Source organism: Pempheris klunzingeri, chromosome 13, assembly GCF_042242105.1.
Source record: "Pempheris klunzingeri isolate RE-2024b chromosome 13, fPemKlu1.hap1, whole genome shotgun sequence".
NCBI classification, from domain to species: Eukaryota; Metazoa; Chordata; class Actinopteri; order Acropomatiformes; family Pempheridae; genus Pempheris; species Pempheris klunzingeri.
This window is the reverse complement of record NC_092024.1, coordinates 23,606,248-23,620,414: the sequence shown is the minus strand read 5'-3', so window position 1 is coordinate 23,620,414 and position 14,167 is coordinate 23,606,248. Positions and strand designations below refer to the sequence as shown.

General features: G+C 40.7%; 1 protein-coding gene across 1 annotated transcript in view; it reads left to right on the top strand.

Moving 5' to 3' along the window:
• The window catches only part of kcnh5b (potassium voltage-gated channel, subfamily H (eag-related), member 5b), a 131,321-nt gene that overhangs the window by 21,125 nt on the left and 96,029 nt on the right, over positions 1 to 14,167 (top strand). The window contains exons 5-6 of the mRNA XM_070843043.1: positions 4,024 to 4,139; positions 11,536 to 11,928. Coding sequence (XP_070699144.1) covers positions 4,024 to 4,139; positions 11,536 to 11,928 — 509 coding nt within the window. The remainder of the gene's footprint in view (positions 1 to 4,023; positions 4,140 to 11,535; positions 11,929 to 14,167) is intronic.

The following is a 14,167-nucleotide window of genomic DNA, read 5'->3' as shown; positions in this document are numbered from 1 at the left end:
TTTCCATTGAAGAAATAGAACATTGTTAAATAAAGTTGGCTTTATAAGCGATAAAAATACACTCAGGGGTTTTACGCCTCGTCTTTTTTGGTACAGCCGAGGCCTAAAGTTGGAGTTAGGCAGCTGTTGCATTGTTGAGTTGTTGAATATTTAAATGGTTTAACCACAAGATAATAAGTTATTTAGTAAATAATAGTTTTGTATAAAGTGTCATATATCTAAAGGTGCTCAGCCCACAAGACACTGCCTACATTAACGTCAGAGAAAAGAGAAAACAAAGCAAACAATACGCTTTATGTGACGCTGTGTAATACATGATTTCAAATACAAAAAGGTTTGGAATTGGTCCAGTAAATTGCCTCAGCCTGCAGCCGTGAAGGGGCTGAAACACATGTCCACCAAAAGTGCTTATTTTTACCACCAGCTCAGGCAGTTATTACTAAGTGTCTGACAACATTATGGACAGGATCCCTACAGAGAGAAGATTAGTTTTGTTTTAACCAGAAACAGCTGTTACATCAATCTTTTTCGAAGCCACCAGACTCCATTGACAAAAACAGTAATTCTATGTTGCCAGGAGTCACAGGAGTTACTGGTTTACTGCTGCCTCTGTTGGTTAGTTTGTTAGTTTTATTGTGTGTTACACAAATATTATGTTGGATCCAAACTAACCCTTTGAAACACCAAAGTCAGAGAATAACACCAACGGACAAACTGATCGAGGCAGCAGTAGACCAGCAACTCTTGAGTTCTGTGAGGTAAAATGACTGTTTTTGTCAATGGAGTCTGGTGTGTTTGCAGAGAGCGATACAACAGCTGTTTGTGGTTAAACCAAAAGGATCTCACAGGCCAGACACTTAGAATAACAATCTTAGGCTGTTAGCTGAAGCGATGCACTGGACCAATACCAAATCTTTTTGTAGCTAGCAGTCATTTAGACACCAAAATATGTCAAAATTGGGCCTAGGTTTAAAAATTTAAAGATTTAATAAATGAATCATACAACACTGTCTTATATTGATAGGGAGCATTAAATAACAACTCCCTGTAGTACATGTACTGTATTCATCTGTCAAATAAGGCAGACTGGGATGTCCTGCAGGCAGGAGGAGCTTAACTCAGTGATTATGATAGAAAGGACAATAGAATCTAAAATGATTTCATTCTCAGACCTCATCCAAATCTCGCAGGTGAGGATTTCTGTCCTCCTCTGGGACTGAAGCGTCCAGTTTCAGCAGCCAAAGGCAGGATGCCAGATCTAAACCGAGCAGAAATAGACCTCCGAGCTTGCTGTTAGCGTGCCTGTTTTTTGTTTTTTCTCCTCCTTCACTCTCTCTGAGCTCGTTTTCATAATGATGCCATTAAAGTGACCAACTGAAGACGATCTTTAACAGTGAACAGCAGAAGTGAAGAAGACTCAAGAGGTCAGCAGACTAACTCAGTAATGTCCATTATGCAGCAATAGATTTGTTTTTATCAGCCACCATGAGCTCCTGGTCACACCAGACCAGAGGGACGAAACCCTTTTAGACGAGTGTGTTGATTTTAGCAAGGATCTGTTTTACTGTTCATTAATTTTAGTTTCCATTTGTCTGAAGAGCAGTATGTCCTCAAGTGAGACAAGCTTTTGTATCAAGAGTAAAAAATCCTTCAACTTCTGTCCTTTTCTAAACCTCTTTATATAAACACGCTGCAGCAACCAGCAAAAGTAGTATTTTATAGGTGCAAGGTTTTTAAGCAGCAGTGTCAATATGTTTTTCAGCCTAACTCTTATTTGAATGTAGAATCTGAACTAGTAACTACAACTGCTGGATAAAAGGAAAATGCAGCATTAAATCACATAAAATCTAATTAAGGAAACTAAAATGCTGTAAATAACTTAAGTAAATAACTTAAGAAGGGCACCTTCACAGTCATCTCTGCAGCCCAGATGACTCTGGGCTTTTTGCAATGCTTTTTAACAGTCAACAATAAAACGTACAACATATAGCGAGTTACAAAAGCACCACTGCAGCAATTTTCCTCCAGGAAAGATATTGAAAAATTTCCATTTTGGCTCAGAGCACCCAGGCTTATTATCTATGGTGATCCAGAGCCAATTTAGGGGTTTAGCATATAGAAAATCACTTAAAAGAAGCCACGCTGCTACTGAAGATGTATAATAACTTACACAACAGCCACTACAAGTTTTCCTTCAGGGAAGCCGATTCAATGGGGCTCTGAATAAACTAGATCTTTTGTTGATAGTCATCCTATATGGGTCTCTGTTTGGCTTCTTTCACGCCGCTGCACAGAGACATGAATGGTTGACTTTGCCTGCATTTCAGCAGAGAATGAAAGGCAGCTGCAGGCCTGGGGGTTAAAAGCTATTTCAAAGTCCAGCTTTTATTCGTAATGGGCCCTTCAAAGGGTCGGGTCGATCACGATGTGTGACTACTCCTGTATGTGGTGTGCCTCTGCGGTGCTCTCTGTGCCCTTTCAAACATTTGATTTTATTTTTAGAGCGGTACAGTAGGAGCGCCCGTCCTCTGGAAACGTTTTGCCGTCATTCAGCAGTGGCGTCGGCCGGCACCGTGGCGAGAAAATGACTACTGCTGGATGGGCCTGTGTTATTTATCATTATATCATTACACTAAACGCAGGCTTCGTGCTTCCCACTGTGTGTTTTAATATGATAAACACAAGGCTGATGCTTGCTTACTGGAGCATTATAAATATAACACTCAGCCACCAAAACAAGAGATGAAAAACTTAAAGGTACAAGTATACATATACAAGGTAAAGCTGCAAGAACTTATCGTTAAAGGAAGAAAACAGGAAATATACATGCTTTGATCGAGTATACGTCATTAAAAGTCCACATGCTATGTCTGTTTTAGCTAAATGGCAGTTGAGTAGTGAGCGACAGCTTGTGCTGGCAGATGATCAATAAGTTGGAATCCCTAATTAATTAATGCTTTTAGGGAACATTTTTATTATCACATTACTGGAACACTTCAGGAAAGTTGTATGTTATTAACTTAATGCACTAATGTTTGTCTCCATCCAGCTGAGCTTTGCAGTCCTTCAGAGGAAAATACTGATTTAAATATTATGTGTTGTGAATTAAAGGGATATTTTCTTCCCTTACTGTCCTGCCTTATGATTATAGGGTATGTTAATTCATCATTTTTAATGGTTAGTTGTTTTTACTCTGTGGGCCTTTTTCTGTTTGCTTTTATTAATATTCTTGGTGCTTTTTCTTGCTCGCTATTATTGTTTTTATTACTTGTGTCTTAAGCTCTTGCCTGTGTGCTCTGTAAAGCACTTCGGGTTACCTTTGGGTATGAAATGTGCTTTACAAATAAATGTACCTGGCCTTGTCTTACATGGAGGTTTGACATCATAGAAAAGTACTAATTGGCCCCAGATGATCAGCTCCTAGACAGTCATGGCTCAAGCACTGTATGCAGCAGTAGTAGTGTACTAAAGGTAAACGCTCCAACCACACTGAGCAACACATGGCTAGAAAATAATGATTCAATGGTTTGAAACTTCAGAATTAGGCTGCAGACAATCACCCCCCCCCCCCCCCCCACACTGTGGTTTCATATTCACAAGACAAACATATGCTGAATTTTCAGCGCCTCCTGTGGTATTGATCCCCTGAAGGAGAATCTCCCCTTCGTCCACACAGAGGTCAGAGCACATCGGACAGAAACCCTGCAGCTGGTGGAGATTCAGTTGTGTTCAAGGACACTTTCTGCAGGGTGGGTGTTTGCCATGAACGCAGGACTTGCGCTGCATTCGCATCCTGTCGGGTATATTGTAAATACAAACAACCACGTGGTGAAAAACCCTGCTCCTCTGGAGGCAAGTTCAAGTGGAAGCTGTGGGAATATTTTGTTAATCCACCGTGCATCAACGACGGCGGCTGAGATTGTGCGGCCTGTTTGCGTCGCTGACATGCATTCCCAGAGCCAGTTGAGGTGTGGTAGATACGTGTGTGTGATGTAAACTGTGTTTAATGTCTCATTCCTGCAGGATGGACCAAGTTTGCGCGGCTGACACGTGCGCTCACCAACAACCGCAACACGCTGCAGCAGCTGGCGCCCATAGGCAAACATGAAGTCAGCCATAAACAGTCCAGACTGGCGGAGGTGAGCTCATGCACACACAAATACACAGACTCTTTCTAACTGTTGCTCTAAAGCAGTTTGCAGATTCATTAAAGTGCAGGTGACCGCAGTGGCCGAATACTTCTGTTCCCGTGTTTCTCTCACTGGTGAAACTTATCTAAGGTGATTTCAAGCAAACTTTGATGCAAGCTTTGAGCATTACACTTCATTCATTACCTTGAAATTAACAGTTTGACGAAGTCATTTTAAGTTTCCAACCACATTTCTTGGTCTTCATCATTCTGTTATGTGGCCAAAAGTCCAATACTTTGATCAGATGCAGTATCAGTTCTTTGTAGTTTGCTGGCTTCAGCAAGCAGACCTCATTAATGGACCTCAGCTATGAGTGGATTAAGATTCTGTAAGCAAACAGAACAAGAAGTTTACCGAAGTGGAGTTAAAATAAACTAATAATTATATCCAACATCAGCTAAACGGGCACAAACCCAACGTCAATCCAACGACAGTTAAAACTATATTCAGATAGTGGACTAAACATGACTAAACATCACGGTAGAAATGGTTTAAGTCATAGACTGTCTATACAGATGGACGATGTATCTCCACTTCCTCCCACTGGACAAACATGAAGCCAAAGTATTCTGTATACTGGCTTGACTTTGTAAGGACGGACAACATGACAGTTCCTAAACACAGTCTATCCCTGCGTTCCAAATAGCAAACTCTTTCTCTCTACTATAGTACGTACTTCTTCGATATAACATCGTGTCTTGAACTGTGACCTTTATGCTCATATATCCATCAGTCAGTAGCGCAAAATGTGAATACTGTTGGAAGAAACAGTTGCCTTGGAGATACAAAAAGCTGTTTCCATGTGATTTCTTTATCATGTGAGTGTTTTCTTTAACAATTTACTTTGAAGCTGCTTTCAGTAATTGTATACATGTCACTTCAGCAAATATCGTGGGACAAGATGAGCAGCAAAACTAAAAATTGTAGTTATAAACTTCACAGGACAGACAAAACTCTCAGAGGAAGCAGAATTAAACTTTTAGTGTCTGAAATAAAGTTAGTATTAGTATTTAACAGAAGCACAGAGGCTTTATTCTAAATAATTTCACTTCATCAACCTGGTGTCTGTGTGTGTGTGTGTTAAACTTAACTTAAATAAACATAAGATCCTGACTGATCCCGTCAGTGTATCTGGAGATTTAAATAATCTATAAAATGTGCACAGTGTCCAGGGGGTGATGCACCTGTTTCTGCTGTGGTGGATCACTGCAGGTATTTCACCCACCTGCGACCCTTCCGCTGTTTATCAGAATCCAAAATGTCATGGCCAGATTAACCGCAGCACACATGGATATACAGTAGCAGTGGCAGCCACTCTTATATTCCCCAAAATCAAAAATGTCCTCTTGTTGTTGTTGGTTATCTTAATTATTATTTTGTTCGTGTTCTCTCTCACTCAGAGCTCTCTTTTGCTGGCAGAAGTATTTTTTTTTGTTGTGAATCTATTTTCATGCTGCTGCTGCTGACTCTATGTTCTGTCTGCACGTCACTGCACTGTCAATGCTATCATCTGCCTGCACGTCAGTCGATCTGACGTATCTACCGCTGTGTAGAGGATTAGAGGTCAGAAAAGTATGCTGGATTCTGTACTGCTAAATGCAACTGAAGGCAATAAGACATCCTGGAGTTTTTTTTGCATACTTTGGGATGTACTAAATCTGTCTCTGGCATAAGAAATGTTATAGAAGTATGAGTATGGGAACAAAGGGTGTGATTTTTGTCGCTTAAAGTCCTGATATCACTTCCTGTCTCGCCACTGATCTATTAGCTCCTAAAACGTGATCTCATGCGTTTCATCTTTCATCCTGAAAAGAAGTAACTTATTTTTGAAGTTAAATACCAATATTATAAGATAAATGAGTGTCTTCTGCCACACCTGATATTAGAATTTAGACCCTTTATGGTTTTTACAATGATTCATTTTAAAGCACTGCAAAAACTGCTGCTGCTGCTGCCGTGAAAATTTACCATCTCTGCAGGTATTTCTCCCTTTATGGTTATCTCTCCAATGTTTTCACTGTAATGTAATATCACATGCTCTGCCCTCCCCGTCTAGTCTCATACTGTACACTCGTCTGCCAAGCTCATGGTGTAAAAGCTGCTGAAAACAGAAAAAATTAAACTATATAAAATCCTTTTTATACCCCAAACTGTATAGATACTAGTCATTTATATGATCCCAAATTCCTTTTGTTAACCAGGCACTAGAGAATGTCACGTTTCCAGGAAATGCTTAAGACTGTCTGTCTGATTCAGCGTCTTCTTTCAAGTCTTTTATTAAAAGATATTTCAAACAGAAAGCATTTCCTGACTTTGCTGGAGCTGCCTGCTTATTTACTCGCTTTTATCTGTTTAAGTCAGTTTTGCTTTTTTGTTATACTCTGTGTTTGTGTGTGTTTTTTTTATTGTTTATGTTGTGCTTGTGTTTACTGTAAAGCACTTTAACTGTCTGTGATTATAGCATTATTTCATAAAAGATATTGTTTTTAAGGAGCAGCTTGAGCTTCAATGCTCAAAAACACTCCAACTTGGATAAAAAACAGCCGAAATTGGCTTGAGTGACCTCATAACTTGACTTGGTTTAGTTAAAGCCACTGCAGCCCTCCGTGGACACACATCTACACACACACACACACACACACACACACACACACACACACACACACACTACAACCGTGCCTCAGCTCTCTGCTCTTTACATTATTTCTGCACAAATAACTCCTCATATGAAACATTAAGCAACACATTCAAACCATTTGACCGTCGAATCAAAGCAACCACGCTCACAAAACACACACAAATGCATTCATGGACGGACGCAGGCATGCGAGCATACTGTACTACTCTCACACACAACCGAGCCCTCGATACATCCATCCTTCCTTCTCCTCCCTTGCACTCACATGCAAACTTCCCTGGAGCTGCAGTTGTTTGACACAGCGAGCGGTGCTTTCTCTTCTTGGGAACGCTGCATCCTTCTGCTCCTGTGGACTGCGGGTGTCATTAATATTTCATGCCGGGTGGAGACACGGAGGCAGGGTGCTGTGGGCACTCTGAATGATTGTGACTGCTGCTAGAAATTTAGAAAATGGATTTTGGGGTGGAGAGAAGATGGCTCACGTCTTCTTTTGCCAGAGCTCGCTCACTTGTTTTATTCATGGAGCTTTGAGGGAGGTGTATCGCCTTTAATCAGAATTTGTTTGAGTTTCATCCTACTTAGCACATGAGGCGAGAGGCGATGCGCGTTTTAGCAAAAGTGTTACTTTCAGGGCGCTATAAAGGTGATGAGGGCAGGGGGGGGGAGAAAGTGAAAGAGGGGAGGCCGGGGGATGAAAGAGAGGATGGGGTGGAAAGGAGGAAAGATGAAAAGAGCAGCAGCAGCAGCATGAAGGAAGTAGGGAAGCAGGGGAAGAAGACAGGAAAAAAAATCAAAGGGCAAAGAGAGGTAGTTGAATAAGGGTAAGTAATGAATTGAGTAAGGAAGTAGGAGAAAACAAGGTATTATATAAGGGAGAAAAGAAGAGAAGGACAGGAGGGATGAACTAAGTGAAGCAGTGAAACATGCCATTTAGTTGCATTATGGGAAATGTAGTATCCAGTGCTTTTTGAGCTTAAACCCATAGTTTTCTCAGAGTCCACCAACTTTATGCCCAATTCCAAATCTAAAGTTCTGCTACAATGAACATTTACAAGCATGGCTGTGCTAAAACCACAGTTTGTCATTGTAACTTGGCTTCTTCCATTCACAGTGTATCTGTAATCTATATTTTTCCATTACTAAAATAACTAAAATATCTGCTGTCTAAAGACAACCAGTAGAAATAGTGGCTGTATATGAGAGATAATGCAGTTGGAAGCAGATATGACGACATTTTTAACTGCCAATATTGTATTGAGTGTGTTTATGTTGAGTAAAGACAGGTAAAGGTTCGATTTTCACTAATTTGTGTGAACCGAACCTGGAGTTCCTGTTTAATTTGATTTCTAAGGGGTGGGTTGTGAGGCAAACAGGGAAACACATACCACAAGGAGAAGATTTAGATGGGAAGGAGTAGGAGAAAATTAGTTAAGGGATGAAGAACAAGAGACCGAAGAAAAGTTGTGAAGGGAGGAGGGCAGCAAGGCGGACAGAAGGATGTAAGAGAAAGAGATGTGGAGGGAGGGAAGAGAAGAATCTGGAGACAAGAGAGAAGTAATGCTGGCATGGAGGTAGGGAGGGGGAAAGGCATAATCAGTTACAAGCTTAATACACCCTCTTTCCTATGTTCTCAGCCCGGCGTTGGATGAGGGAGAGGGTTACATAACGTCCTCAATAGATATCGCAGGTGATCCATCTGCTCCTGAAAGGCACAGCTGGCGTCTTCTGTCGAGGACGTTGTCAAGTGTCACATAAGCAGAGTTGCACCCACCCACCCGCCCCCCCACAATGCCTCTGGGCTCCTAATTGGCAGTCTCATTTTTGAGCTGCGGTGCTGCTCTTGACCAGGGGCTGTTTGATTGGCAGCTCTGATGATGAGGATTAGATGAGATGCAGCTCCAGCGTCATGAAGCCTGCTGCTGATCATCAGCTCTGCCGGCCCGCCGTGTTACTTAACATCAGACCGAGTCCCGCTGTGAGGACAAATGGGGCTAACTGAGGCTAACCGAGGCCGACGCCTCTGAGTGGGATGAAGATGCTGCTATTGCTGTTATTGATATTTGTCATTTTAGCATTGTGGTATTGATAACATAACTCGTTATAGTCTATTATAGTAGTTATTCTGGCAGCAGCAGGAGTAGAAGTACAAATAATAATCATAGTGTTAATGGCAATAGTAGCATTAGAGGTGCTAACAGTAGTACTAATGATAACATTAGTAGTAATAGGACTAGTACTAGCAGGAGTAATACAAGTATAGAGGTGCAAGTAGTAACTGTACAAGTAGTAACAGATGCCTAGTAGTGGTGGTGTAGTAATTACGTTGGTAGTAGCAGGAGTAGAAGTGCAAATGATAACAGTAATAGTTATAGATAACGCAGTGGCAAGTAACAGCAGCAACAACAGTAGTAGCAGTGGAAGTGTTAGTAGTAATAGTACTAAGATAAGTAATGATGATAACAGCAGTGATGGTAGTAATAGTAGTAGCAGGAGTAATACAAGTGTAGAGCTGCAAGTGACAACTGTACAAGTAGTAAAAACTGGTAGCTGAATGGTCGATGGTGGTGACAGTAACAGTAGTAGTTATAAGGGTAGTAATGGTGGTGGTTGTAGTATTAGTAGTAGTTATGGTTGTTGTAATGGTGGTAATGGTGGTGGTAGTAATGGTAGTACTGGTGGTAGTAGTGGTGGTAGTAATGGTAGTAATGGTGGTAGTACTGGTGGTAGTAATGGTGGTAGTAGTGGTAGTAGTGGTGGTAGTAGTGGTGGTAGTAATGGTAGTACTGGTGGTAGTAATGGTGGTAGTAGTGGTAGTAGTGGTGGTAGTAGTGGTGGTAGTAATGGTAGTACTGGTGGTAGTAGTGGTGGTAGTAATGGTAGTACTGGTGGTGGTAGTAGTGGTGGTAGTAATGGTAGTACTGGTGGTAGTAGTGGTGATAGTAATGGTAGTAGTGGTGGTAGTAGTGGTGATAGTAATGGTAGTAGTGGTGGTAGTAATGGTAGTACTGGTGGTAGTAGTATTACTGGTGGTAGTAGTAATGATGGTGGTAGTGGTTGTAGTAGTGGAATCCCTTGAAGTAGTCACACATGTAGCAGTATTAAAGAAATTGTACGACCACTTTTACATTCCGATATTAATTACAGTAGAAAATAGCTTGAATATTATCACCATCATTGTATTTATAGCAGTGTGAGCAGTTTCATAGCTACATGTAAGTATTATTACTATTAAACTAATAAATATCACCACTAAACTAGAAAGTTATTATATCTGTTGGTGAAAATATATTTGGTAGACATTTTTTTTTTCCAAATGTTGGAATGAGGAGGATTTATTAGAAAGTATAATCATGTACTGAATTATATATTTGGGGCTGCAGACCGTTTTGCAGTTCATCTCTGTCGCAGCTGGATACAAACAGAATAATGCAGATGATTGAATATGAGTTGAATGGTTGATGTGTAATCTCTGTGTGGCCTGCAGAGGAAATCAAACTGCTGTGTGCAGGATTTAATGTCGTCTGAACCCTGCAGAGGAGGCCGAGCTCAGCGGGGGTGATCATCAGCACACCGCCTATTATAATGGCTCTTCTTTTTTCTTCTCCTTTGTTTTTTTGTCGACTCATCTCTCGGTCTCATCCTATTTCCTTTTCCTCACTTCTGTCCTCTTCTGTCTTCGTCTCATTTCAAGCCAAATTTATTCATTACGCAGTTTTGTCACAAAGAGCGACAAAAGAGACGAATACAGATGAAAACCAAGGAGGAAAAGCAGCACAAATCTTTTTTTATATGCTGTTTCCTTTCTCTCTTTACACCTTCACACATAGCAGCAGGGGGCAACTATGACTAGACTAAAAAAAAAACTATGTAATTGAGTTTTTTCCTCCTATTTTTCCCTCTTTCATCTCTTCCACTAATTTAATTTCATCTCCCCTTCAGTTAGAGCGTATTTACATGGTGAAACCAAATTCTAGACATCTTTTATTACAAATATATTTGACAACTACAAATATGATTTCTTACTATACAGCAGTAAAATACATTGAATTAATCAGTGAATCCTGTTTGTTATCTTTTTGTTCAGTTTGAAGTATGATATGAAAACTGGGCCAGAAATCCTGACAAATGAAAAGAAGATCAAATGGAAGTTTTTTGTAATTTGTTGAGTCCACATATTTGATCTAGTTGGAGATAAACTAAGTTTCATTTCTTTTTGAACATCTCTGAGTGTGTGAAATGTAAAAGATGCAGTAACAGGCTGTTTTCCAAAGTTTGTGTTCTTTGCTTTTTGTTTTATTTTGCTGCATTTTTGACTAGACGAGTTTTTTGGCCATATTTTATGGTGTATTCATAATTTAACTTTATTTTAAAAATGGTTTTAATTAACTCAACATGCTTGGTATACCTAATGTTTAGAATAATTGCATACATACGGTAAATATTCTGTGTTTAAACACATTGTAACATTACACATATGAAATAAACTGAATAAAATGAAAGTGTAAGTGTTGAAAAAGGAAATATCTAAAGTGTAAAATTAAAATCTTGGCAGCTGAAGTCAGTCACAGTCGACATGACGCCCATTTGAATCATCAATTCAAAACTAGCGTTGTTTTTAAGATAGAGTGGTTTAATGAGTGTTAATTAAAGGGTACCTTGGTAAAAGGAAACTTCGAGTAAACGTTTCTTGTTCTCTCGCATCTGCAGGTTTTGCAGCTAAACTCAGACATCCTCCCGCAGTACAAGCAGGAGGCCCCCAAGACGCCTCCCCACATTATCCTTCACTACTGCACCTTCAAGACTACGTGGGACTGGGTCATCCTCATCCTCACCTTCTACACGGCCATCATGGTGCCCTACAACGTCTCCTTCAAGACCAAGCAGAACAACATCGTGTGGCTGGTGCTGGACAGCGTGGTGGACGTCATCTTCCTGGTGGACATCGTCCTCAATTTCCACACCACCTTCGTGGGGCCTGGCGGAGAGGTCATCTCCGACCCCAAGCTCATCCGCATGAACTACCTGAAGACCTGGTTCGTCATCGACCTGCTGTCCTGCCTGCCCTACGACATCATCAACGCCTTTGAGAACGTGGATGAGGTACGGTTTGGCTTTTTGGATGGCTTTCTCAGTGGTGAATGGCTGAAAATGAACATGTTCAGGGGGGCAAAGACTCCTTTTTAGTGTTTAAAGTACAGACTGATAAAAGATCTATGCAGTGTTACAGACTTATTAGAGAAAACTTGATTCAGCAATGGACAGGCAGGTAGAAACAACTAATCCCTTTATCATCATAGGCATGTGCAACAAACCTCTTGGTGGTTATAAAATACTAAAAAAGGTGGAGAAACGCACCTTATAGTAGCTCCATACAATGTCATAACATAGTAAAAAGGGGCTTTGAGAAGGATCAAGCTTGAGCCATCATTAATCAGAGATCCCCAGATATATAATAAAAAAGGATTTCAAAGCAGAAATAGAACACAGGGTTGTGGAGGGCTGTCAGGCAGACACCATCATGAACCATAGCCCCCAAATTCTACATAAGCAATGAAGAAAAGAACAGTCTTGTGTTACAGCATCGCACCGAATCATAAAATCCTCGTGGAGGCCCGTAGACTGATGTGCATCCATCCAAAGAAGATCTTTCTTTTCATATCTCCTCCTCTTGGCAGTCCTCTGTGTACCGAGCCCCCGGAGTCATGTGCTCCAAAGTACAAAGAATACAGTAATAGACCTTCTCAGGGTTTTGACTTTAGGAAGACTCAGAGTGGAATGTGTTCTGGTTCAGGGATGGTGCCCACGAGTATCGATCAAAATGTGATGGAGTCAGTAGCTCGTGTCAATCAATGGATGATTTGACCTGAGATATGTCAGGACCACAGACCACTTGGGCTTTAGACCGCCGCTCTGGAGTCATTTAAAGCTTCAGTGTGTAGGATTTAGTGGCATCAACCAACTGAATGTAGGATTTTTCTCGCACTGAATAATAACTGTGAACCTCCATTTGTCAAAATCTGGGTTCTAAATGAAATGATTCTCAGTTTCAGCTGATTATACACTTCTGAAAACATGATTATGAATGTTATATTCCATTTCTCCCCTGAATCCTACACACTGCACCTTTAAATGATCACCTAAAGTAAAATTATGTGTCACAATTGGCTGCTGAAGGCAAAAAAGTGTTTCATGATGTTGCAGAATTGAGCTTTATGTTATATTTAGAGTGTAAATGGTGTCGAGAGGTGATGAATCATCGTGTCATTATGTCAACAGTTTCCTGCTGCTTGCTGATTGGTCCAGCTACCAGCTGCTGGGCTCAGAGGGTGCGTGAGGCCTCATGTACACCTGGTATCAACTTTGATTTGTGTGTGGATATCTGATCCAGAGCAGGAAACATGCAGGTTTAAGTGGGTGCTGAATGCGATCAGATGGCTTACTTTGTGTAAATGACACACAGACATATAAGAATACTTGTGTAAATACAGAGGCCTTTGATCAGGTGTCATTATCCAGATTAAATATCCCATTCCAGGTGTAAATGTGATGCGTTTGACACCTGAGCTTTTTTTGAGGAAGCGTTTGGATCTGATGTGTCCAACTGTTTCCCTCCTCAGACACAAGAGGATGTTTCTGGTTGGAGAAATGGGGAAGTAGCTCTTGAATTAAAAATGAGGAGGAATGACAACTAAATTTGTTGTTTTGGCTTCGGTTCTACAAACGCTGGAGGTTTCATGGGGGGGGGGGCACAGTTTTTCACCAAGCTACCGATGAGGCTCCAGGGAAGGGGTTGGTTGTTTAGTCCACTGTTTTGGTTGAGATTGAAACATCTTGACACAGATGGACATGAAATTTTGGACATTCATGGTCGCCAGATGATGTAATCCAATGACTTCGGTGATCCCCTGACTTTTCATCGTGGTTCATGATCAAATACCTGCATGTATGTTGTCTTGTGTCTTGTTTTGATGTTTTCTTAATTTCCTAATTATGCTTTGTGTTGTCCTACCGTACATAAAGTGTATTTAATGAGGGTGGGCTGTTTTTATTATTAGCTAGTGGAGAGTAATTAGAATTATTCTTTAAGTGGGCCTTTGGTATAAAAGATCTTTAATAAAAGTCAATACCCTCCTAATTCTACGGTCACGTGGGCGTATTTGAATTTTCTAGCATGCAGAATTGAATTTGGACAAAGTATAATGATGATTGGATTGTGGTTACACCAAGTGTCACCAGTCACAAGAACAAAAGCTGATATTGATGGTTTCCTGGTAGAGAAATCTAATGTCTAATGTTTTTCCTCACAAGCTCTCACAGAGCACATTGATCTTGAGCAGCT